General features: G+C 41.9%; 2 protein-coding genes and 1 long non-coding RNA gene across 4 annotated transcripts in view; 2 read left to right on the top strand and 1 right to left on the bottom strand.

Moving 5' to 3' along the window:
* Positions 1-1,322: 1,322 nt before the first annotated feature.
* Positions 1,323-8,615, bottom strand: slc22a16 (solute carrier family 22 member 16). Its single transcript, XM_079572377.1, has 8 exons — positions 8,498-8,615; positions 5,656-6,126; positions 4,731-4,848; positions 3,172-3,730; positions 2,708-2,835; positions 1,994-2,103; positions 1,758-1,857; positions 1,323-1,661 (listed from the first exon to the last, which is right to left on the bottom strand). The coding sequence occupies exons 1-8, from the start codon at positions 8,539-8,541 to the stop codon at positions 1,476-1,478; spliced, it is 1,716 nt and encodes a 571-aa protein (XP_079428503.1). The 5' UTR covers positions 8,542-8,615; the 3' UTR covers positions 1,323-1,475.
* A 2,278-nt stretch (positions 8,616-10,893) lies between these two features.
* The window catches only part of LOC306974624, a 106,919-nt gene continuing 91,045 nt past the window's right edge, over positions 10,894-26,767 (top strand). Inside the window, exon 1 of the long non-coding RNA XR_013793653.1 lies at positions 10,894-10,907. This is a non-coding gene — a long non-coding RNA (uncharacterized lncRNA). The remainder of the gene's footprint in view (positions 10,908-26,767) is intronic.
* The window catches only part of mettl24 (methyltransferase like 24), a 39,288-nt gene continuing 25,053 nt past the window's right edge, over positions 12,533-26,767 (top strand). Inside the window, exon 1 of one of the 2 annotated variants that reach the window (XM_079571966.1) lies at positions 12,533-12,963. In XM_079571966.1, the coding sequence (XP_079428092.1) occupies positions 12,751-12,963 (213 nt within the window). In that variant the 5' untranslated portion in view covers positions 12,533-12,750. The remainder of the gene's footprint in view (positions 12,964-26,767) is intronic. The other variant, XM_079571965.1, reaches the window with a different exon arrangement.

Genomic DNA, 26,767 nt, shown 5'->3' with positions numbered 1-26,767 from the left:
GGCCTTTTGATGATCATGATCTAAAAACTGAATATTTTATTCCCTGACAAAAATATTAACCGTTGCTTTTGCAAATAAGCGACCTCTCTGGGAGATGTTTACCTTACTCTTATGAGTTATACTGACATAATGTGCTATGAATGAATTATGAATAAGACACTTAAGAAACACTGAACTTTCTGGAACAGCACCAGGCAGTAACTGAATCATTAAGTGACATCAGTCTGCACTTTCTGGCATAAGAAATAAACATAATCAGAAAACTATCGATGGAACAACACGGACACTACATTAGAGTAATTGGTGCCCGGTGACACCCTGATGTTGCAACACATGGCATTTTTACCGCCAAATTTGAACAAAGAGGGCTTGTTCTGGTGCTGGGCGGTGATGTGGGCGTGCAGTGGGTCACCTCCTCTCCAACAGCAAATGGAAAGCTCTAAGGATCTGCAGGTCAGACTTCATTTATACGACTACTCCCACAAATCACAGAAAATGGAAAATAAATCCAAGCAAAAGGAGTCATTCATTCAGTCAGAGCTGCCTAAAAACACGGAACAAACAGTTTTCATGCTGAGTGTCAAAACAGACTATGATTGAAATGTAAATAGTAATGCCAACCAATTTATTTCATTACTATCAATAAAGATATTCATTAAAAAAAAAGAAAAAACATGGCACAGAAGAATACACTGTCACCGACTTCAGCACAATGGTCATGATTGGATGACTTTGCTATGCCTAGAGTTGAGGTCAAGTCACGATTGTCACGATGAGAACAAGTCTGTGTGTCCCATTTAAGAAGAGCTTTTCCAAGTCAGATCGACTCAATGGATTCAGATAGAAAGTAACTATCTTTAAAATGTTGAAAGCGCTTTTATAAAAGCATTATATTCAGAGGTTGTTGGTGTCCGCGTCCCTGAGTTATTGCTCCTCATAAAGTCATAGAGTCTGATTATACCAAAAGGTTGAACCTAGCAAACCAGTCCACAATCTTCACTCATTGCCTTTGGTCCTAAAGCCTATGAATCACACTTACTTCAAACATAGCAGTACTTACAACATACAACTAGTAAGGCACAAGAACATTTTTAAAAGCGCAAAAGTCCCGCCGAGATGTGGTAAACAAAATCCAACTAGTTATGTCGAGCTTATTCTCAAGACATCTTCACAGTACATTGAAAACATGCCCTGAGCTGTACATTACTGAATATTTGTATTGTTTGCCTTTAGGCGACTACTGTACGTCTGTAACAATCTTGGTAGGTGCTTTTGAAGGTAAATACAAATTTCATAAATGACAAAAACAAGGCATCTCTCACTCTACTGCATACATCATGTGTTAAGACACTGATAACAATACTGTAAAGGCCGTGCAGGCTGTTGGTCACACTGTAATAAATGTAAAAGGCCTCGGATCAGCCGCAGAACAATGATGGATGGAGTTTTGAGTCCAAAGTCCACAGGTGCCAAGCTCAGGCATCCTGTTGGTACATCTCCATCGTCTCCTCAGGGTGATTACTGTCCCGCGCTAATATCCTTCTGGGCTTACGTCCCAGGGCCTCCGCCTCCTCTATAGTGGATGTCAGGGGCTCTCCGAGTGTCTCCGGCAGCAGAAACGTCAGCACTCCAATGACAAAGGCCAGGATTCCGACGATTAACTGCTCCAGAGAAAAAGGTGAGTCATTTTCAGAATTTTAAAAGGAAGTGGTGTGATTACAAATGTGCTGAACATGCAAACAAATTCATGTGAGCACCTGTGGTAAATACTGCCATATGTCGGCCAGATACACACAGAATGGAGCCACTACACTCCCCGCGCGACACATCATACTGCCACTGCCTACAGCCAGAGATCTGCAAATATTCACATCAACGACACCTTAATAAGTAAATCGATATCAGAGCATACGGTTACATTTGTCTTAGATTAAGATAAAAACACTCTAACATTCAGTATAGCGGTACTTGATCTGATTCTGATCTTCTGTACCTGATGACTGTGGGGTAAAGCTCACAGCTGTACAGGTAGATAAGGCCAAAGGCAATTGATACGGAGAATTTCCCGATCATGCTCAAAGCGATGGTCAGGCTTTGGATATTCTGTAAACAGCAGATAAAGAAATCAAACATTTCAATACAAAAACAAGCCACCCCAATAGACACTGAAAAATAACCATGCTGTGGACATGAGAGCTTTTGGAAGAGAAAATAGCTTTTTATGCAAAATGTGAACACCAGGATAAAAAAAAAAAAGTTAACCAGGAAAGTCCCAAACTCATCTTTTTCAAAAGCCTGCCTTGAATTGAACCCATGACCGTCTGTCTTCTATCTAGATCTTGTTCAGCATTGGTGTGCTTTTTATACAGTAACTTCTTTAGCTCAACATTAATATAAGAAAAATATACTGCATTTTACACTGTATATAAACAATATATTCAAGATCATCTAAATAATGAAATACAAATGTATAAGTGTAAAGTCATAAAAGTGGGAATGTTTAAGTAGGAAGATCCTTAGAGAGTTCCTTTGCAGCCCTGAAGAGGCTGCTAAAGCACCAAACAGATCAAACCTGTGAGAGCACATGCTGTGTCCATGTTCATGACCCCTGATCCATTGATTAGGAGGCTCTTTGAGGTCAGAGTTCAGGACTTTCCCAGTGTTTTATCTACATTACACATAAGCCCCTCAGGGATAGTTTACATACATCAGGCACTACGATGATAAGTATGCAGGCAACAGAAGCCAGGAGCAGAGCTGGGCCACAAGTCTTCTTCCTCCCAATCCGGTCCATCGCAAAACAGCCAATCACATACGCGGGAAGCTCCACTACACCTACAACATCACAGCAGAGGATTCTGGTGAGCGTCCGCCCAGGCTCACTGGCCAATACTGGACCAAGTTTTAAATAGCTCAGACATTTCTAAACTGCACTTCACATGGCTCTGTGTGTCACAGTCTATCATCTGTTGACAAGCAATACCTAGAAGACATGACACTTCATTTCTCATGTGTTCTGTGCTCTCCAGTAATGTTCTTGTATTAAATGACACACGTGTGGTACTTTATGCTGTTAACTGTTTACATGACAACTAAATAAAACCCAACTAAATAAAACAAAGTGCAACGACACAGAAAAACATTTCTAGGTTTTGTTGCTTGATTACTTACCAACGAGACACAGGTTCACATACTGGTTGCCTCCCAAGGAAACTGAGCCCAGAGAGAAGACGTAGTAGCCCAGACTGCCGATAAACCAGATGGCCCACACAGTGCATGTCCGTGCTGCCATCCTCCAGCTGCCAAACAGGTCCAGAATGGAGAGCTTCTTTTGGGCTTTTGGTGCTGACTCTGCATCTTTTGACAGCTGGGCTGAGCCGTTCTTCATCTCTGGCTCCTCCAGGATGTTCTCTGCTCTCAGCCTGCACTCCATCCCATTCACCCGAGCCATAGTCTCCAGCAGCTTCTGGGCCTCTTTGTATCGACCTTTTGCCAGCAAATAGAAGAGGGTCTCAGGAAACTTCCAGCAGAAGAGGAGGAAGGGTGCTGTGCACGTAGACAGGATGATCTGATAGATCCACCACTCTCGCACTAGGTACCCAACCAGAGCCACCATCATGATGCCCACAGCGAAGGCAGCGTGCACGTGCATGGAGGTCCATGTGCGCCACTTAATGCCAGTGAACTCAGTCACATACACAAACACCACCACCAAGTAGCCACTGGACACCTGCACGACAACAGAGCAGGCAGATAGGGCAGGTCATACAACTTATCTAATAACAATCATGTTTATTGTATTAGTACATTTAAAGTGATTGATAATGATGTAGAGTTGTGGTGTGGGTGTGTGTGTGCGTGGGTGTGTGTGGGTGTGTGTGGGGGTGTGTGTGCTGGCAAATCAGAGGCCAGCAGTCTGCTGCGTCACATTAGTATCAGTTCAGCGCGCTTTGGCCAGGGGTCGAACACAGAACCACAACATGTACCTGGCTGACACTCCTTGACCCTGGTCTTTCCCATGAAAACACTAGACTACACGGGTACAGTAACCGCTGGGCAGGACGTGTCAGTGGAAAAGAGGCAATAGTGAGAGCTAAATCAAAGAGGTAAACATCTGGCAGTAACCAGACACTCCAAGTCAGCTAAGGGTCGAGTCAGCGCAGAGAGCAGACCAGAGTATGGAATCTCCGAGTCTGGTTCTTTGTGAACAGCTGTAGTACAGGGCTGGGGGAGGGGAGGACGGAAAAAGAGTGTTGAGCAATGGGCAAAAAAAGCCCAATCGGTAAGTCCGTTCTATTAGCATTTACAAACGAGAGCTCTGTGGATATTTTTAAATGGAAGGAAAACATTTCAGAGTAAAACATGCAAAACTTGGATTTAGATCCCAGTGCTTAAATGATTGTCATAAGGAAGCCTAATAAGGAAAACGGAACAAGATACTGAGAGTACTTAATAGAGGTGGGACTAAATAAGTGTTTACATCCCCTCCACTCCATTTTGGGCAGCCTAATCCAAAATGTGCAAAAGATAAAACACAATTGCTTGTCCTAAGCTGTAAATGTATTGAGCTGCACATTTGATGTTGAGCTCACAACTGCCTCAATCATGGCAGGTTGTATTTTGAGTTCACATAAGTTTGTGTTTTTATGTTATGTTCATGGTCCGAATAAACATTTATTCATTCACTCATTAATTCACTCTAGTTTTCTTTAACTACAGTGAATATTCACCATGGCCAGGATGAAACGGAGCACCACAAAGACGTAGTAGTTTGGAGAAAAAGCCACAGCCACTCCGAACCCAAACTGGCAGAGGCTGGCGAACATCATAACCTTTACTCGTCCAATCCTAAAAAAACAAGCAGAGAAAGTATAAGTATCTTGGACAAATATTTACAACTAACAAAGACAAGTAGTACTCATTACGCTACATTTACTTAAGTGCATGTACTTTTTTAACTTAATGTACGTTTTACTTCTACTTGCTACTTACTTCTCACTTTATTTTGAAGTATTTGTACACTTACCTCAGTAAAACAGTTGGTTACTGTTGACAGATGTATCTCTTCTTAAGAATGAATTGTTTGATCAAATTTTAGGGATTATTCTTTGCTAACATCAAGATTTTTTACATTATTTTATGTTGTAATTATTTGAGTCACTAATTTAGGTCAGGTTTAGAGTTATTTCTGCCAATCATGCATATCCAAATTTCCAACTGGACAAGAGTGCTGACAGCTATTATGCCAGTGTGCTACCTTGTTTGAAAGCTAATGAGGTAGCACATATTTTTAGTTCCTAAAAATATTATTTTTAGTTAAATATTATTTTTAGTTCCTAAAAATATGTGTAAGTGTGAGTGAAGCACATGACATTTACCGTCCCTGACCCTAGTCATAACCCCTGACCCCTGACCCTAACCCTACAGTAACAGGTTTAAGAAACTCTCCTCTATTTGACCATAAACAAGGTTACAGCCACTCCTCTGCACCATGTGCCACACAGAAGGTAATCTCATTTCAGAGTCAGTGCTTCTCTGTGGAGACAAGAGCTTCCTTATGGAGCCTCCAGAACATGTGTCCAAGCCCCTGTCTGTTGAATCCCACTGTGAGAAACACTATCCCGCCCTCCCCCCCATTGCTCAGGGCTTGTTTACCTGTCAGCGAGGTCTCCAAACACCAGCGCTCCAATCAGCACTCCCAGCATGAAGGTGGGCTGGCACAGTTTGGCCAGCCATCCTCTCTGACACACCAGGTCCCATTCAGTCACTATGCTACTACGGATTTCACTGTGGTCATAGATGAAGCGGTCACAGGCTACAACGGTCTTATTTCCAGAGAATTCATAGGTAAAGTCAACCGGGTTGTCGCGAAGAGAACGCTGGCATCGGCCCAGCTCCCACTGCTCTCCCCAGTCGGTCTTCACCACCAGCGGCGTCTTCCCATTATACTCCGGCAAGATGTCTGCAAAGCTAGAGACCGTGAGGTTGCCGAAGAGAATCTCTGTGATGTTGTCAGGTATGCTGCAGACAAAGTTTGGAGTCTCCACCAGGAAGACAGAGGCCAGGTAGTGGATTCCACAGGCCACAGCTTGGAACACAGCGGCGAAATAGAGACATGCCTGAAATCTAGAAATACAGGCTGTTAGTAATCATCAGAAAAGGTCAATAATGATAATAATAAAGACCGATAATGAAAGTGTGGCCTGAATTGAACGGTAAAACCTCAATGTCAAGAGAGCTGTAGTCTCTGGGTCCCACTGATCATTAACTTAAAGGAACAGACCACTGTTTTTTACATACTGAGATATGTTCTTACCTGACCTTAGACGAGTTGATGTGTACCTGTCTGGTCTTTGTATGTGCCCTCAGTCAAAACAACCAAAGATGTTGCTAGCATTTGGCCTCTCCCAATGTATTTCTATAGCTCCAAACGGGGGTGAAGTCAGAAGCTACCACGCTCTTCCACAGGCACGCACAGAGACCCGACAGGTACGCATCAACTCGTCTAAGCTCAGGTAAGAACATATCTCAGTATGGAAAAACGGTGGAGCAGTTTCTATTTCATGCCTCATAACTCCAGTTGAATTGTTCTAGATATCCTCACATACATGAAAGATCCACTGGCCGAATAGAAAAAAACAGCTGGGTGAGATACAGCTGGTTTACGTTGTATTGTTAGTGGGCCAACTTTATTCCCTTGTTTCACTGCAGTCAACTTTCACAAACGCTCATTCACACACACATAGGCCTGAGTGGACACTGGAAGTAGTAGGCGACAGGTGAAGTGTCTTGCACAAGGACACAATGCCAGTACTAGGCAGTGACTGGGATCGATCCCATCAACTTTTGGATTAGTGGGTTCTGGGTAAACACTTAACCTTGTAATAGGGACCATACAAATGTGCTGTTTTCAACGTCTCATGTAATGAAAATTGAAGACTTAATTACATTTAAAACTCTCGTTGCAATGTATAAAGCAAGCCGAAATCTTCTCCCTAGAAACATCCAAAAATTGTTCAACAGTAGAGAAGGGCATTATAATTTAAGAGGAGAATTTGTGATGAGAAAATGTTGTGTTCACACCACCTTTAAAAGTATGTGTATCTCCCATGCAGGAATAACACTGTGGAATGAGTTCGACAAAGAGGCTAAACGGAGAAAAACACTCGGACACTTTAAAAGAACATGTAAAGACATTATCTTTAAAAAGTATGCTAGCGAAGTATCATAATTACTATTACATTCTTAGACAGGCAGACACTTGCGTTTTTGTGTGTGGTCAAAATAAAAAGAAAGTTAAGACCCTAAAGCATTATTTTGCATTGACAACAGTAAGTTTTTGTGCGTTTGGAAATCATTTTGTGTGAACTCAAAGTGAGGTCAGCACAAAACACATGTTTTCAATATGTTCATGGATTACATACCAATGTGATGTATACAGGTCTTTTTTCTTTCCCTTTCCCTGTCAATCTTAAGTGAATGACTATGGACAGATAGTTTCTATTTCTACATGGTTATACGGAGCTTGTACATTTGGGTATAGATGGTATAGCAGGGCTGAGCGATATTATATATATTTTTGTGTGATCAGAACGAAAGAGAGTTGTGCCTTGGTATAACTCTTATGTACCATATGGTGTATTTATTTATTGATTTATTTCCTTTATTTTCATTTTTGACTGTAAATGATGAAATTCTTTGACATTTTGTACGATCATAAACGATTTATATCAATATGTAAGCACAGACTCATGCATCGGTTTCTTGCATGAGTCTAGCGGAAAGTTTATGTGAAGATTACTTGAATGAGAGATAAGGGGTAGGTTTACTATAAGTTCTTGAACTTCTTCTTACTCCTTTTGAGCACAAAGTCTTGTTTTGTATTTTTTTTTCTTTCTGTAAAATGTTGACATACTTTTTTCTGCTCAAATGAATAAATAAATGAAAAATAAATTAAATGAAATGAATACATTGCTTCAATTCATCAAAAATAAATAAATAAATAACGCTTGCACCATGGCCTTATAGCAGCCTATAACTTTGTTGCAGTTCATTATAAACGCATAACCTGAAGATAGCAGTGTCCCCTCTGCGAGTCTGACTCAAATGCAGAAAGGAAGTGGGAGCGCAGGAGGTCACTACAAGTGAGCTTAGCCTGTTTTATCTTCAGACAAATGCAACAGTTTAAGCGTGTGACGTCATGACATGGCAAAAGGAAATTTAGTGGCTGTTCCTGCAATGCTATTCTCTGATGTGTTTCCCTCCATTTGTGGTCCCATAGGCTTAACTTGCCCATGTGCATTTGAGATTTAGATTTTCTATGCAGATTTAAATAGAAATAGAGTGTGCATATATGCTCTCCAATGCGCTACAACGAGGCTTATGTGCAATAAAAAGTTGCCCAAAATACACATGGAAGCGAGCCCGGCGCGCAACTCAAGAAGACGAAAAAAAAAAAAAAAAAAAAAAAAAAAAAAAGTGAATAAACTATCGTTACCTTTTAAAATGCCCAAGCTCGTCAAAGATCTTCTCCACGGTCATTTTCGGACGACGGGGTTGGACGAGGTTCCCGGTGACTGTGAACCCGCGGGTATAGGCGCACACGCGGACGAGGTAACGGGATCTCACACCGAGGCGCGCTCACGTGGGCTGCTGCTGCTCTATCAGAGACGCGCGCGCAGGATCAGCAGCAACAGTAGTTTCTCTGGACTCACTATTTTTTTTTTAGAGTGCGCTCTGCCTATGGCTCTGCGGCTCAGAGGCGTGAGCGGCCCCGTAACCTGGTTCAACCCGTAGCGACGGCGTCCTGCGGGTGAAACAACCACGGGGTTTGTTGTTTACTATCAAATAAATGGGAATATCAAAGGATGGCATGTAAGAATGACATTGCAGACACCACTCAGTTCTCTTTTGCTTATGTCATGACATCACACGCATAACCTCTGCAATAAAAGAGAGCAGCCTATGGATTTTCCCATTGGTAAATCAACAACACCTTAATTAATTCCATTGGGTTATAAACACACAACATAAACACACATTTAAGTGACTTCACATGGGCTAAAATGCATCAAAGCATCTCATGTTTCCATGCATTCTGCGGGTGGACCTGGGTTAGATTAGTGCAGCTAATAAAAAAAAAAACGTTCCCTCCAAAGCTGGACAAAAACCTCCTTATGCTATGCTTCCCGAGCGAAGTCCACTCGGAGGAAGAGGTGTATGCAGAACTTGTGGCAGTGTTTACTTTTCTGCATCTCGCCTCAGCTGGACCCAGCAGGTCTCTACAAACTGCGCTCTGTTTGCTTTGCGCTCTCGTTGGGCCACCATCTGCCGGCCTTTCAATGGGAAACTATTAAAACACTACACCTATATGGGGTTTGGTGTGGATTGGGGGGGGCAAGTGAAGCGCAAAATCCTGACCCCCCCCCCCATGTTTTCCAAAACCCTCATGTAATCTGGTGATGGATTTATTGTCCATTTATTGTTGTGGATGGATTATTTATGGGGCTGGAATGAGGTATTATTGAGCAAACAAGCAGCAGGCGTACTTTGTTTACACACCATATGCTATTGGCTAAACACTTGCCTTAAGTATTAAAAAGAAGGCTGTAAACTCCATCAGGAAGTTTAAAAATAACTCATAAAAGTAGCAAAGTGAGGCTGCACTCATGCCTATTTGGGATTCTGCCACTCTGTACAAACACCCTTGTAAGATTGCCGGTCATGAAATGTGTATTTTCAGGAATCTAATGAAGTACCTTTCCGTGTTTGTTGACTGTTTCGATGTTTTCAGAAGGTATTTCTAAAACATGCTGTATTTAGCAGGGCTCTAGTGACCACTGGCATTTCAACTATGCTCAGTGGGTAGCTTATAGCTGCACCGGCAAATGAATACTCTGCCCCTTCGCCAGCTTCAACTTTTACTTTTGAGAATGTCATTAATAGTCCCTGTAGCCTGTGTCTGTTATTGCTCATTACATTGTGTAGTATTATTGGGCAGCATTCAACACACACTCGACCTTCACCTGCTTTTGTCACAACTGTTACATTCCCACTGGACGAGACATTGATAACACAGAGTTCAATAAAACTGTGGACTGACCCTGCAGTCCAGTTCAGTCCTGTTTGTATCAGCTGTTCTGGCCACCACACAAAGAGCACCGCATTAATTATTACACATAGCTTATTACAGGATAAAATGCCTTATCTTGAAGTGCTTTCACGTTCAAATTACTATCAATACAATGTCATATTGTTGTCCTGATAAAAGCTCCCGGAAGTTATTTATGAATATTCTCTGTTATCATGTTTAAGAATCTTCTTTTGATCCTGGTTTAGTCTGATTTTGACAAATGAGATTTTACACTACCTACATTGTCCCTAAATATATTTAGTGCAATGTTATGTGCTTTGTAACAATAATAACTTGTACCTATGCAGTACATTACATTCTCTTATTACATCTTATTACATTATGTACCTCCAAACTACAAATACATATTACTCCATCGTTTAAGTAACCCATGAGTATAAGTTATTACACATTGTTACAAAGCACATTACATTGTACTTAATTTGGCAGGTACGATGTATAAAGAGTAATGTCAAATGTACCAAGTGTACTATCATTTCTTGTACACACCAGAGTACAATTTGCACTAGCAAGGACTGAACTATTTGTATCTTTAAATGCATTCTACAAAAGTAAACTACGTATCCATTCCATCCATGTGCAACAAACGGTGCGCTCAAAAGACAGTTTGCTTTAGGCAAGTTTATTTGTATGGCACATTGTTATGTCCATGACAAGTCAATGTGTCACTCAGCAACACCACAACACAATAAAAAATACAATGAAATGCGTTAAAAAAACAAACATTTGAAGACACCACTCCTGTATTTCACTTGTTAGCCCCATCACAGAAGCAGAAGTGGGTTAGGCTAAATTTTAAAGCCACACTGCAGAGCTTTCCAGGTTATATGTTGCTATATCAGAGCACCTAAACTGTCGGACAACTCAAACATTAAAAAAGACGCCTTTGTTTCCCCAACATGCTCCAAAGGCTCAGGTAGACATCGACGATGCTTTGCAGTGGCTTATCTTTATCGACCATTTGGAGGAGGACCAATAAACCAAAACAGCAACATCTCCATGGAGACGAGCGTCCCACTCCCAGCGAAGTTACGGGTCAGGTTTGAGGAGAGTCTGCTCACAGAAAAGACGCAGGTTTTTTTGCTGGTGAAATGTTACATAGTTTGGCTTTAAATGCATTCATGTTAAAAGTCTTTCAGCAGACGCAGGGTGTGACCTCCCAGATTATGGAGAGGAACACTGCACTGTCTTCAGTCGCCCCTGGGAGCTGCAAACATTGAAAAAAGGTAAATAAAATCTGTTTCCAGACTCATCTCTAAAGTATTCTCGATAATCTCCACTGCCATTACCACTTCTACCTCATTTCATTTGCTCTCTGTCACCAACACATTTTGAATCAAAATGCACTACTGAGAGTGAGAGCAAGAGGCAAGACTACACATATATTTGACACAAATTACTCAGGACACCGATAAAAAAGTGGGACTTCATCTCAATCCAAGCCTGAATGGCTTTGCAGCACAACCAAAAGAGGGACAAAACATGCTCTAAAATCTTTGTACTGACAATGTGGATTGTGGGATGAGTGCTGTAGAAGAAAATACACATTCTTCAGTAATTGCCTCATTGTTTCCATCACCAGATGAATAAACAGTCCATTTAATTAATAACAGAAACTAAGGACCACATTAATTCAGTCCATATGCAGATGGCCACGATCTTCCACTAGATGGCAGTACAGAATATTCATCTCTGCTGATAATTTCTCTGAAACCACTAACCGGTTGTATAAAGTAGACCTTTGACATTACCAATAGAACATTTACATATGTTCACAAATACCTTTAGAGCATATGCTTGAATGTGCTTGTGTGTGATCTTTATCAATCTAAGGCAAAACAATAGTCAAAATCAACTAAAGAGGGCAGTAAAGGGCTGTGTGGAAGCCTAATGCTTTGCAGATGTTCTCCAGCTGCTGTCTGAGCATAAGCTTGAGCCTGTTGTTTTCTGACATTTAGCTTAGATCTATCAGTGTGTAAATAGGTAGAATAATGTTGATGATGCCTTAATATTGAAACACTTAATAGGCCTTCTAAAGCTGAGAAGAAACTTTTCTTTTTAACTTTTTGTGCTTATACAGGCTTTATTTGATAGAAAAGTGCAGCGTGAAAGAAAGTTTCAAATCTTTCGACCAAAAAAAAAAATGAAATGACTGCATAATCAGTGAGTTCGAGTCCCCCAAAGGCGATTGTCCACATGATGCTGTCCATGCTCAACAAGTAGAGGCTGATAGAGACCTGCAGACTTCTGGTGGAGCAGTGTCCCGCCCCAGGATAGGATTTCGGATGCAATGAGAGCCGACAAAAAAGAGCAAGGAGTGAAAGGGGCGTGTGTGTGTTTGAGGGCAACTTGAGAGCATGAGGGTGGGAGTTGCCAAAGTTTTCAAAGAGAGGGTGGCACAACATTGTACTGGCTGAGCTGTTTGCACACAGTCTGGGATGCATGCTGACACGTGGTTGGGTTTATCACTGAAGGTGCAATAGGAAGACTCCGGGAACGAGAAATGGGTCAGAGGACTGTGCCTGGAGATGTGTCCGTGACTGGATCCAGAGGGACGGGGTGAGTTTGTAAGAAGCCAGACCGAGCCGGGAGTGGACATGGGCCTGCAGAGACAGTGCCGGGGACCACTGCTGCTGCGTCTGGGCTTTGTGCTCTGTGCTGTGGGGCTGTGCGTGCACGTCTACCTGGAGAAGAGCTGGAGGAATCAGGCTGCATCCCTGACCGGTCCATCCAACAGGAGCCAAACCCAACAGAAGTCTGCGGAGGGGGGCACAGAGGACAGCAAGACACATCCCATTCACAACAGAAAGGTATGACTTGAGCTTTTTTTCTGGAGAGCACTGCAAATGTGATCAGATCCAGGGTTGGCATTTTGTTGTCTGCAGATTTAAAAAAAACAATATGACCTAAATAACATTATGTGCAGCCCAAATTTCTTCTGTTTTGAGAGGAGGGGAGGGGTGGGTGGGCTTGCAGCTCTTGGCAGAGTTGTCAGATCCCACTTCAGTGCAGCAGGGCCAGTTGAACATGAAGCATTCCCCCCGCATCCCTCTGAGTCACTAGCTTAAGCTGTGTAATCCCTGGACAGTGATGAAGGAGGGAACAGACAGCACAATCGATGCACATTCAATGAACACTTTGAAGTTAAAAAGGACGATCTGTCACTGAGAGTTTTGAGTAATACAAAGCAGTTGTTTCTATTTTGCGGAAATGCAAGCTGAAACATCGGCCTCGCAGCTCCAGCGGCAAACAAGGGGTGTTCAGTGTGTCTATGAGAGCAAACACGGCCATTCATCCAGGGGCTAACGCGCGCACAATCCGGGAGACTTGACCTTTGGCCCATGGAGGGTGTGTTTAAGAAGCAGCTTAACAAAACTCCCACTCCCCCGGTGAGCGCTTTTTTTTCGGTGCACCTATTGACTATGCGGGTGCCCTGCTTTCATTTCAAGACACATGATCTGCCATCCAGCTATGTGTTATTGTTCTCTTGGCAGCCACGTCCTCAAAACAGGCCCACATCAGAATGCTTCTTACCCTCAGATATGCATTCACTATAGACTCATAGTGGGATAGAATAAGTAATAGTAATAATAATATGATTTGACTGGGTGTCTATAGTAATAACTACTCCTACTAAATGTTATCCAGCCGCTGTAATCTCAGTAAGTGCAAAACTGTCTTCAGGTGTTAGTCCTGAGCCGCTGCGACTGACTTGTGGGCCACGTTGACCAGCATGTTTTTGGAGGTCGGGGAAACACCCAGAGGAAACCTCGCTGGCCGCCTTCAGCCTCCTCTGAAACGAGGCAGCGCCTCCTGGGTTTGTCCCTGTTTCAGAGCGTGGTGTCCTGCGCTGGTCAGCTCCTCCTCCTTCCTCTTCCTCCTGCGCAGCTCCCTCCGCTCCACAACAGTCTTTCGCCGTCATCTGGGAAGAGCTTGGCAGTTAATCTGTTTTATTCTCCAGTAAACGTCCATTAGCCAGAACAATGGAAGGTGGCTTAGCTGTGCGGCTTGCCCGGATGCCTCCTCGTTTGTCCCTTTTTTTGTTTCCTGGAGCACCTCTTGTTACGCCTCCATGGTGCTAGAGGTGTGGGGGGCTCTTGGTGCCTCTTAAGTGCTTCAGAAGAAGAAAAGGGGGGAGGCAATATATTATGTCATGTCAACCAAAAAAGACTAAACGGAGCAGACTAAAGACTAAAGCATCTGTTAGTAATTTCATAACAGATGCTTTAATTGGTGAAAAAGCCTTCAGAAAACAAGAGTCTTTACTGTGAGCTGGCTCACATATCATATGTGACCTTTTTTTTTAACCCTTGCTTCCATGTAACATGCAACAAGTAAGTGGAGAAACATGACAATATAAAGTCAATATCTTTTTTGAGTGCAGTTGTGTCACTGTTTTCACTTCCACTCTAGCTAAGGTTAATGTACTTTGTGACAAAATCCGAGTACATGTGTTTTGTCTTCCCTGTTCTCTATGTCGTATCATATCGCTCTTTTTATTCATTGTTATGCCTCTTCAGCTCATTGGGGTATGAATCTTTAATGGATGAGACTGAGCCGCAGCAACAGCAGTGATTTTTAAATGCTCTGAAACTGCGGGGCCACTGTGCCACACCGAGAGATTGGCCACTTTGCTCACCATTAATATTACACGCCGCCATATGCTCCTCTCTTTCTGTGCTTCTCAACACAACATTTGTCACATGCATTGCCCTGAGGGGAGGCCCTGACAGAGACTGTGTGTCATGCGCTGGTGCCACTTAGCTCTTCCTCAATGTGGCTAAACCCTCCTCTTGTTTCCCTCTTGCACTGGACGTTCTCTTGTAAAGTCATCCAACTGTTTTAGTGTAGTCTTTCTTCATTTTAAACTATCTTTCTCATTTCCCTTTTGCTTTTGAGGGTCTCTCTGAGGAGCTGCTCTCTGGCAGCACTCTTAACATATTCATGGACTGCAGAGGAGAGGCAATAATGGGCAGTGCTGCTGCTGCTGCTGCTGCTGTTGTGCTGCTGTGCAAAGAAATGAACATGACAAGGGCGTCTACAGTGACCTTTGTGTAAAATGTATGGACATTTACAACTGTGGGGGTTAGAAGTGAATAGGATGTGTTTGGCTTTTTGTGGCAAAATTACAATCCTAACAAAGCACCAGAACTATTCCTCACAAAACACTAATTTCTGAAAGGTGCAGAGTGAAAGAGTGGTTACTGATGGTTCAATCCTTCACTATCTGACATGAAATCGCCATCAAAGACAGCCTATAATACAGGGGTCCCCAACTGGTGGACCTGGGTCCAGATCCGGACCTCAAGAGGCTATAGTGCGGATCTCAAAGCCTTTTCATCCTCTCAATATACTTAATATCTAAGGCTGGATTACAATTATTCAAACAATATTAATAGCACTGAATTAAAATGGCAAAATTATTTATTAATTTATCAGCTTTGCTATGTAAATAGTCAACCTGTCCTTATCATCTCCCTTCAGTCAGGGTCTGGATCAGGATTAGCTATTTCGAGGTTCAACCAGTTTTCGTGCGTGTTTTGAAAACTACAGAGCACGTGGAGGAAACCCACAGAGTCCGTGTAAACTCTCACAGAAAAAACCTGGGCCACACTGGACTTTGTTGTGAGACGAGAGCACTAACCACTCATCACGCCGCCACAATTGCAGGGATGTGCAACCAACCATTTACGAGCAATGACAGACACAAGCAAATTATTATTTTTATTATTTCTAAACCGTTGGTATCAGAAAATGCACTGTGCAGACGTCATGTTAAAGCCTGATGGCCACATTGAACAATGCTTCTCATACAGTTCCCGGGGTTCAGACTTAAAAGTTGAATGCACAGCTGTTGCTAGGATGTTGTGGAAGTGCCGGACATGTTAGCAAATACCGTTAGTTGTTGTAAATCGTAGCAGACAGATCTATGTCATCCATAGTGATTAACCTGATTGAAGTTAATTCACTGGGTTTGTTGGTGCAGGCATCTGGGCCAGCAGGCGTATTGGCGCGATAGAACTTAGCGGATGTCTGGACGTGTTCAGTGCCAGCACATGGTGGAGACGCTTCAGACAGAAACTATAATCTGTTTCTGAGCAGCTGCGGATGTGAAAACACGGAGCGTTTCCTTCATCGGCTCCAGTTAACAAATATTTGTGTGAGGCATGGCGTGTCGCTGCACTGAGGAAGATTCATTTTTCTCATTATGCATCTGCTGCTTTCTCAATCTGTGACAAATCGAACTGTGGGTAATGTTTAACACACAGGGGGGAAAAAACACAACTCAATATACGCAGATCCAAATCAACTTGTCTTTATCAGCATCAGTGAGCAGTGTAATCATATTTGTCATTTTCAACAGAAGTGATTAGAAACCTTTACTTGAGTTGTTTTGATATTACTTGAATCAATGTTGACAACTCTTGTACTATTACCAGACTCTAGACCCTAGGCGCTTGTGTTGTGGATATCAAAGCAGTCTTGTACAAGTGAAATATTTAGGCTAGCTGCGAGCCGAATGGTTTCACTTGAACCGTCTTTTTAAATATATATAATGTGTGCACCCTCTGTTAAATGAAAAATGTACCCAGCAATGACCTCCAAGGCTTTCATTTCCTCCTGTCCTGAGCAGACAAAGATGGAGCACTCAGACGCTTGGGCTTGAAATTGTGAATGTTGTTTTCATGTTGTGTTTTAAAGACTCATACCCCTTTAGCATAACACTCTCAGACTCTTTTTCTGTCTATCACATTATTTACCAGTGCAATCGGGGTGCAACTTTCAGATATTGTTATTAATTGTGACTGATTCCTAACATTCCTGGCATGTTAAACATCCTGCTACGTCCTGGAGATAAGTTTATGAACATGTTTCAGGACACAAAGTGGGACTCCACAAATACAATATGAAAACTGCTAAAGGGCGTTTCACATGAACAACATTTATTATCTTAAGCAGACTTTAGTGGTGATAGTATTCGAGGAGGTGACTTTCTTTTTCCTGTAAAAGATGAATGGGGACTTTTGAGCCTCTAAAACATAAGGCAGACACACATTCTTTACTGGTTTTGACATTACCAACATGTCTTATCCATGTGGGTTTTTATCTTGTATAAAACCTGCTAATACTGTACCTAAGACAACTAAAAAAGTACCTTAGCAGATCTTATTCTGTGTTCTCATGTGTTAAAGGAACACCGTTTTAACATACTGAGACATGTTCTTACCTGAACTTAGACGAGTTGATGCGTACTCATCTGGCCAAAGATGTTGTTAGCATTTGGCCTCTCTCAGCATATTCCTATAGCTCCAAATGAGGGTGAAGTTGGAAGCTACCACACTCATCCACGGGCACCCACAAAGACCAGAAAGGTACGCATCAACTCGTCTAAGCTCAGGTAAGAACATATCATAGTATGGAAGAACTGTGTGCCCTCAGTCACGCAAAACGACCAAAGATGTTGTTAGCATTTGGCCTCTCTCAGCATATTCCTATAGCTCCAAACGAGGTGAAGTTGGAAGCTACCACGCTCTTCCATAAGCAGGCACAAAGACCAGACAGGTGCGCACCAATGTATCCAGCAGTATATTTTAGTCCAGAATACCTACTGACCGTAGTATGTCTCGGGGGACAAAAGCACCTCACCAAAGAGAGAAACCATGTCGAAAGAATAAAAGCGCTGCTGGGTGTACTTGTGTAATCCCAAAGGTGTGACTGCGTGGAGAGAGTGGCCTGACTTCTTTAACCCCCAGCCGAGACAAGTGGGGATAAGTCACATGAAATCAGCCGCACACAAGGTGACGCGCTCCCTGGGTCACGCTGTCCTCCCTGGCCCTGACCCAAAAAAAAAAAAACACCCGACATTTCCCTTGACTCCAGTGTCAACTTGATGAACCGACTCACCCGGCTACAGGGACTTACAGTGAATGCTTGATCTAACATACAGTACAGGCCCCAAGGAACATGCAAGTTACAACATTAAAGGATGGGATTTACGATGCTGCTCTGTCTGACACAGATCCAATGTAATAGATTATATTAGATTCATTTGTAACTGGCCTTAGGCGTACGGTGACAAGTAGCAAAAGTGCAGAAGCTTGGATTTTTGTTAGAGGTGTAGGTAAACTTCATGAAACCCATCTCTTTTTCTCTTGAAAGTTCAGCCACTTTCACTTGCTCATTTCAACACTCATATTGCCCTCACTGCTCAGCTGGCAGGTTGTTTTTAGCCTCATTTAAAGGTCTTCTCTGTATACGCCCTCTGCTGACAACCTGTTTTACTACTGATTCTACTGATCAGAAACAAAAGGTTCTTAATCCATCATCTGTACTGGGTTGCTTAAATGCTGAGGAACTCACGAGGCTTCGTCAACTACTAAGGGTGTTTAGCAGCAGGCTGAATATACCTGTATGTACACAGAGTTTTCCTTGTTATTGGCTCTCCTTGCCACAAGATGTTAATTGTATCTAAAACTGCCAAGCCATAACAAATCTGCTGCTGAAAGTTGTTGCTGACGAAGCCTGTTGAGTCCATATCACTAAAACAAAGTAGAGAAAACGGATTAAGAATCTTTGTCTTCATTCCTTATGCACATGATGACCTTCTTGAAGAGTTCTTGATTAGCATTCAGTCCAAGAAATTCAATAAATCCCAAAATATGTACCAAGTTTAAGTCCATGCACAAAGAATCCATTCAATCATAATGAACATAATGAACCACCACCGCTGTAAACTCTGTCGCCACGCTGACCTACAAATTCCCCTTCTGACAAATCTTGTTCAATCACGAATACAAAACAAACTTGAGGAAAGTGTAGCCTCCTTTACACTGGCTCTGTGTGTTCAATATGACTGCTCAAAGCCACTCAATGGAGGGTAAAAAGTCAGTGTCAAAATGTCTCTTGATCGGACAATGCTCCCCTCAGACGCAGAGGCCTTGTCCGGAACATTCCACAGAGATCTCGGCCTCCGTTCTGCCACCGACGTGAATGAAAGCATTGACCTCTGAGATGGGAGCGCGGCGCACCCTTTCTCCACCACAAAACCTCCGCACAGCTTTGAGAGCACAATGTTTGCTGTAAATGAAGCAGCTTTGCCACCATCATATGAGGTTTAATGCTTCCTGTATGACTTAAAGGTATTACTTTGAGCTGAAAAAGATACATTCGACGTTAGAGGCGGAAGAGTTAGGCCCCAACAAACAAATTGCCTGCCTTGTTCTCCCGAAGTTCACATTGTGTGTGTTGTCACAGCTCTGTCTCTCGAAATAAGAGTCATATTCAGTTTTGTGTTCAGTGTGCTCCAACTGCCCCCCAAAGACTTCAGACACAAATCCTGAATCTGGGATCGTGTCCAGGGGCTCTCACACACGAACACCAGGTCCCCCATCAGCCTCGCAGAGATGCTACAGTCAACACAGACTGAAGTCGTGACTCGGCGTTCAGAACCAAATGGGATCTTGCAACGGCCGCTTCGAACAGTTTATCTCATTTGTGAAAAGAGACGGATCAGAAACAGAAGCAGGCCACCAATGAAAGACTTAAAGGGGGGGTGTTATGCCAAATCGACTTTTTCAAGCTTTACATCATGTTATTATGTCATTCCCTCATTAAAAACATGCCAGAAGTGTTGCCTTGGCACATTCACGTATTTTTGAGTAATCTGTCAAAACTCTGATGGCAGCCATTTTAGGGATAGGTTTGCCTGAGTCCTCCTAGGAACGCCCCCACCTCCTGGAAACGCCTCCGAGCTTTCGTCACCAGCCGAGTAACCAACCACTGCTCCTCAGCAGAACCCCCTCCCCACTGATGCCACAGACAGCGTGTGGAGGGGGCGTGTCGGAAAGGGTCAGAGGTTCTTAAAGAGACAGAGGCCTATTTCAAGACATTCGCTACAGCCATTTTGAGGAGCAGTTTTAAACAAGGCAGTTATTCTAATTTACTGCATTTACAGACCAACAGAAGGTTTCGTCATCATTGTAGTGTGCTATAGACTGGTGCTATGTGATTGAAAAAAGCATAATACCCCCTCTTTAATAATGTTGGCAGCTTTTTTTACTTTACAAATGGTAAAATCCAGTAAGTTTTGAGCATCAGCCTCTTGGTTATTCAAAGTGAGAAAAGACAAGGCGTGTTTTCATAAATGCATTTGAAATATTGTATCTTTTCAAAGGCAAAAGCTTTTCAAAATGGCCGCCATAACAGACAAAAAGGTCATGTCTCTGAATCCAGTTCATTATGAGAGCATATATATATATATAAGTCTGGCTTCTTCAAGTGGAAATACAAGTTTTAACAAGTAAAGGGGCTCTTGTTGTGATCTCAGATGGTGCATGGAGCACCCTCCTCTGGCAGCAGGGAGAATAACAATGATAAAAACAGCAAGCCGCAATTTTGGCTAACTGCATGCTAACAAATCAATGGCACAGTTTGAGTGCTGAATGGCTCAGAATAGGTAACATAATAAGATGTTTTATGGACTTGCAGGAAATATATGTAAAATTACAGCATCACTCAATCCTGCTGGAATGAAGCAAAGGTATGTTTGTAGGGGAAATCAGGATATGGGTCGTCTCATGATCAGAAGGTCGGGGGGTCTGAATCCCAGCTCCTGAAGATGCCCACTGCCGTTGTGTCCTTGGGCAAGACACTTCACCCACCTTGCCTCCAGAGTCTGCGTACACTGGTGTATGAATGAGAGTGTCAATGGGTGACTGGTTCCTTGATGTAAAGCACTTTTTGCACCTGATGAAGGTAGAAAAGCGCTATGTAAGTTGAGACCATTTACCGTTTACCATATAAATGAATCCGTCTCTTGAGCCGCTTTTCGAAAGGATCAGATCCAGAACATTCACGTTCCCATGAAAAGCTGCTAATCCAACCGCATGTCCAAATCCAGACTCGCGCAACAGCCCCTTTCTCCCTTCACGTGTCAGATCTCGTGTGAACATCTCGTATTCATGAACGCCAGCATGAGTGAAGTTACAGCTATGAGGTCTGTTTCCAAGGCAACGGCCAATTCCACCGAGATTTACGTTGACGGCTCGTGCCACAACAAATCAAAGGCCCCCCAAAGAATCTACGTAATGCACGTGGATTCCTTTACGCGCGTGTGTCCGTGTGTGAATGGTAAGAGCAGCTCAGGGTTATCACAGATGGAAGTGCAAAGGTTTATATGAAAGACGGGTAAACACAAAGCCTTTATACAACCGCTGGTCCTAGAGACACACATGGGCCCAAAAGGAACGGCGATATCAATATGACTTTGAAGATGCTTTTTTTTTCACAACTAATGACCAATTTAGTTGTTGCAGTTGCTTAGTCCTAGTTGCTTATATTTGCCGTAAGCGCAGATACAGTAGCTCAAACCACCTTTGAACCACATCAATACGGAACGCCATAAAGCGCTCACAGTGAGGCAGCCAAGGAATATGGAACTCTAAATCTGCTTCTCAACTGCCTTATTGAAGATGTCTCTGTAATTGCTTGGCTTTCAGGGAGTAAACTGTCAGAGGAGCAAAAGTAATATTATTGTACAGCAGGGCCTTTAACTCCTTAGAATACCTGAGCCCGTAAAGGACCCGCTGTTATGGTCCGGGCATTTGTATGTAAGGTGACCCGTCCAACCTTCTCAGTGTAAATGTGAATTGACTTTCTTCAGAGTTAGACTTTAGGTCAGACACCATGAGTGACAGTAACATGACATTAAATACAGTGTGCTCTTTATAAACAGGGTGAGGCCTTATTGCTCTTCTGTCTTTCACAGACTGAGAAGTGAAGAAGGAAGTCATGGAGATTCTGAGTTAGAACATTACACTTCTGCTGAATGTAACAATAAAAGATTAAAGTATTCCTTAATAATAGGTGTAAAAATTCTGAATTTATGTGATTAAAATGTCAGATAATAATCAACTACTCTCATTCTACATACACACACACACAAAAAAAAAACATGTTTGTCCCAGTTCCTCTGAGTCGTGGTGCAGCAGGACTGATGTGGACAGATGTTACAGAAGAAGCTCATGAGTTTCACTTCTTCAACAGTTACTATAGTAAATATTTTCTCCAAAGTAAAAATAGATCTACCACAGTCCTGTCCACATCTGTCATGGTCCACCATGACCCACCACGACTCAGAGGAACTGGGACACACATGACGCTGCTTCAGATAATATGTATGGACATTTTTTCAACCTTTTACAAGCATCAATTGTGTGATTTAAAATATATACATTACATATTTTAGTTTGTTTTTAGAGGGACTAAACAGATTAAAAATGTTAAAATTAAGTATTTTCCTCCCACTACATGTTCCTAAGGTGTAGAATGAGCCCAGACCTGTTCACCACAACTGCCTCTATAATCCTCTATAATTTCGCTTCTACTCAACAATCTGCTGTGAAGAAACATCCATATAGACCCGATTTAGACTTAACTTTATTTGTATGTGATAAATATGTTTTTATTTCACCAGAAAGGTTTATCTTATCTTAGAAAATGGCTAAAAAGAGTGAAAAACGGTGTTTCCCAAAATATTCTGTTTTCCCCCTTGGCGAGGCCACGCCCCCTTCTATGACGAGATGCCGTCTGTATCTATGGTCGTGACGTATGTAATGCGCCCGAGTGAGTGAAGCAGCTATCAACTCTGCTCTTGGGGGCATTCCTTGCACACTTCAAGGCTTCAATTTTAATTTCTGGATATTTGGAGCCGAGCCAGGACGGATTGAAGAGTTTCCATTACTTTCGCAAATCGGCGCTTGACGTCACCTATACACCCGCCTCCCCTGCTCGCTGAATGGTAGGTAGGAAGTCAACCGATGTAAACGCAGCCACTGAGATCAAGCCCAGACGTACATGTAGGGAAATTATAATTGACCGGAGTTTACTAGTCTAAAGCAGAAGCTCCATGACTTCCTTCTTTACCTGTCGCTCTGTGATTGAAGAGCAATGAGACAAAAATAACATGGTTAAGACGTAAAATGAAAATGACATCTTTGTGGGTACCTTCACTGGATTTAAAACAAAAAACATTATCAATAGTGTGAAACAAATAACATTTTGAAATGATAAATAACATTTGCTCTCACCATCTTAACCCACCAATGATAACTGCTTTTCAAAAAGTACCTCCTGTCTATTATATAGTGAAGACTGAGGTAAATACAGTAATTGACGGTCTTCTTGAGAACAGGTAAATTATAGGCCTTATACAACAGAAAGCATGTACCAGCCTATTTATATTCAAGCAGACAAGTAAGAGGGACAGGAAATGTAGCTGTTTTGCACCTCCGGCGACGACAGAAAGTGTTGAGTGTGATGGGCTCTGATGTACAGCACGTGGGCAGGTGGAACTGATGCTGAGGCGAATGTAGAATCTGAATAAGGAAGTTTTATAATGCACGAAAAAAACCAAAAGACAAGAAGAGTTATAGCATAGGCCCTGTCTGAGGAATGCACTGTCCATTAAAAACATTGGAAAAGGGCTCAATGCTCTCCCCAAAACCACAATGGTGAAGGAGTCTGAGATATTCCAGTTCTGACAGGCTGTGATTGGAGTGTCTTCCCCCAAACAATAGGTTGTGTTCTTGTGAAATCCAGACATTTTCAAAGGCATAGACACAGAGGTCGGGGCAGACAAGACTTCCATGGTAGCAAATTGCATTTTAAGTGTCATTCCGCAGAAGCCTTGTCGTGGTTTATGAATTATATTGCAACAAAAACTGGAGCAGGCAACGTGAAAAATACTGCAGCTCTTCGCAACATCATAGTTTATAAGCCACGCATTTTAACAACCCACTGCCTCCTCCTCCTCCACCAGCGGCATCCTCCTTCATGTCACCTTCCTTTGAGACCAGGGGGCTAAACTCAAGTGAGATTACTGTCTTTATTAAAAAAGATCAGTGTAATCCTCGCTTAAATTCACTTATTTTCACTGTACCGAGGCACTGAGCTGGGATTGGCCCTAAAGCCAGCGTGATATATGGCGCAGCAGGACTTGAAGACAGCTGGCTTTACACTGGCTGCCACTCTGCAAATCTCCCAGATAAGAGAGAGACTTGGAGCTTAGAAAGGCCCTAGAAAGGATAGGTTTATCCCAGATCTTATGTGTACACAAACCTAAAGCCATTGCTAAAATATACAATATGAGATTAGAATAAGCTTAGACAATGGCTTTTTGTGGACTAATTAGCATTATGAGTATGACTTCTTAGTATCAAGCAGAAAAATACAAACCTGACTTTTTGTTGTTGAAGAGTACATTTATTCTGTGTTCTAAACGCAGCAAAAAACAGACCTTGTTGCATTGTCTTCACCCAAACCTTTATTGAGCGATGCTGTACACGGTGTGAAACATGCATGTAAGACATTTCTTGAACAATATGGATGTGCAGAAGGGAGTGTGCAGAGGTAGAAATGAAAACATTTTGAACAGAAAAAAACATGTACCCCAGCTTTAACTTAATCTCTTAGACCCCACCTGAATTGAGCATATTTTCTCCAGTGTGGCTTTACCCAAATCTAAATGCTTAAAAAAGCGTCAAAATAGCAACAAAAACAAAGATGAAAGTGCAACAAAAATGTGACCAAAAAAGGACAACAGAGGCGTGACAAAAACAGGACAAAAAAATGACGTGGCAAAAACAAAACAAAAATGCAACATAAAACAACAAAAACATTGAAAAAGTGAAGAAAAAAATCAGGAAGCACAACAAAAAGTTTCAAAAATGTGACAAAACATGGCGACAACGTGACAAAAAAGTTACAATCACTTTTAAGTCTTAGCTTTCAAATGAGACTGCCAGACACAGAAAATGCATTTTAACCAAAGGAGCATCATCTCCATGGAGACGAGCGGGGGACGTCCCGCTCCCAATAAAACCTGACAAAAGTATTAAATGATCGCAGAATATTTCTGTTTTTTAAGTGAAATGTTATGCAGCAGTGTAGCTTCAAATTCTTTTGTTATTTTGGTCTTCGATGTACTTTATAGATATTTTGTTTCCAAACTTGAGTTAATCATAAACTTGTTCATTATAAATCACAGCGTTCTAAAGGCCTATAACTTTGATTGTTTTTTGTTGTTGTACAGAAAGATCATGAACCCAGTCAATGATATTAATGATACATTTTGTAATTCATACATTTTCTTTTTAGATACTGCTTGTGAAAGTGCAATGCAGTTAATAGAGTTGGGAAACTGTTATCATGGATATCCCCCATGTGTGTGGCTGATGGCATATATTTTCCATAGACTAACATTAGAAAAAAGTAGTGGTGGGCCGAGATACAAATCCCACGAGAACGAGACGAGATGAGATTTGACATAATTTCCATGTAGCCTAATAAATAATATTTTGAAATAATGTTTCCTTTGTATGGAGCCATTGTATTGTATTGTATTGTATTGTTTGTAACAAAATGAACAAACTAGTAAGGATGGGAACATATTTTTACCAATATCATCAGGCTGTGGGCATACAGTTTAATATTAGAACAATACATTTGGCTCTTTTGTCATTAAATATAATTTGAAACTTAAAAGTTGATTTCAGGAGGAGGATACGGGTTTAGATCAATGGCCGCTGGCTGCCCTGCTTTTTGACAACGACACTGGGGCCGCCATTGCTGTAGTACCTCCATATCGCCGCTAGTGCCCCATTGAAAAGCATTGGAGTTTAGACGCCTTAAAAACAACTTTAACGCCTGGTTTCAATTTTTTCAACACTAGACTAGGCTAGATATTAGTATTTAAACAGGCAGGTATTGAAATAGGCCACTGTCTCTTTAAGAACCTCTGACCCTTTCCAACACGCCCCCTCCACACGCTGTCTGTGGCATCAGTGGGGAGGGGGTTCTTCTGAGGAGCAGTGGTTGGTTACTTGGCTGGTGACGAAAGCTCGGAGGCGTCTCCGGGAGCTGGGGGCGTTCCTAGGAGGACTCAGGCAAACCTAATGGCCGCCATCAGAGTTTTTACAGATTACTCAAAAATACGTGAATGTGCCAAGGCAACACTTCAGGCATGTTTTTTAATGAGGGAATGACATAATAACATGATGTAAAGCTTGAAAAAGTCGATTTTGCATAACACCCCCCCTTTAAAAACTTTTTAAAGTGCCTATCAATATAGTGCACATTATTAGGAAACTATTGCTTAAATATTCCCTTGAGTGCTGTAGTGTACAGGAAGAAAGTCTATATCTAAATATCAGCCTATAATAAAAATAAAAGAAGAAAAAACAATGTATTTATTTATTTTTATTCAACAATTACAAACTATAAGGCACATAACAGTTCACAGCATGTCAAGGCATATTCGGATGAGTAGAAAATTGCATAATTAAGGCAAGTGTAAAAAATCTACATAAAAAAATCAACAACATCAACTCAAAGAAATAATAATAAAATAATAAATAAAGTTATATATATATACATCTTAAGGGTTTAAGGGTCAGTTAATTTCTAATGTTATATTTGACTTAGAAGCTCCATTGCTTTTTTAAATGTCATAACTTTTAAAGATTTGCAGTACAGATTAAATTGTAATTGTATTACGAGATCACTTCACACTGTGACGAGAGATCTCGTGGCAATTTGATCTCGCGAGACCTCGGC

Source organism: Gobius niger, assembly GCF_951799975.1.
Source record: "Gobius niger genome assembly, chromosome: 15".
NCBI classification, from domain to species: Eukaryota; Metazoa; Chordata; class Actinopteri; order Gobiiformes; family Gobiidae; genus Gobius; species Gobius niger.
This window is presented reverse-complemented; position numbering and strand designations above follow the sequence as displayed.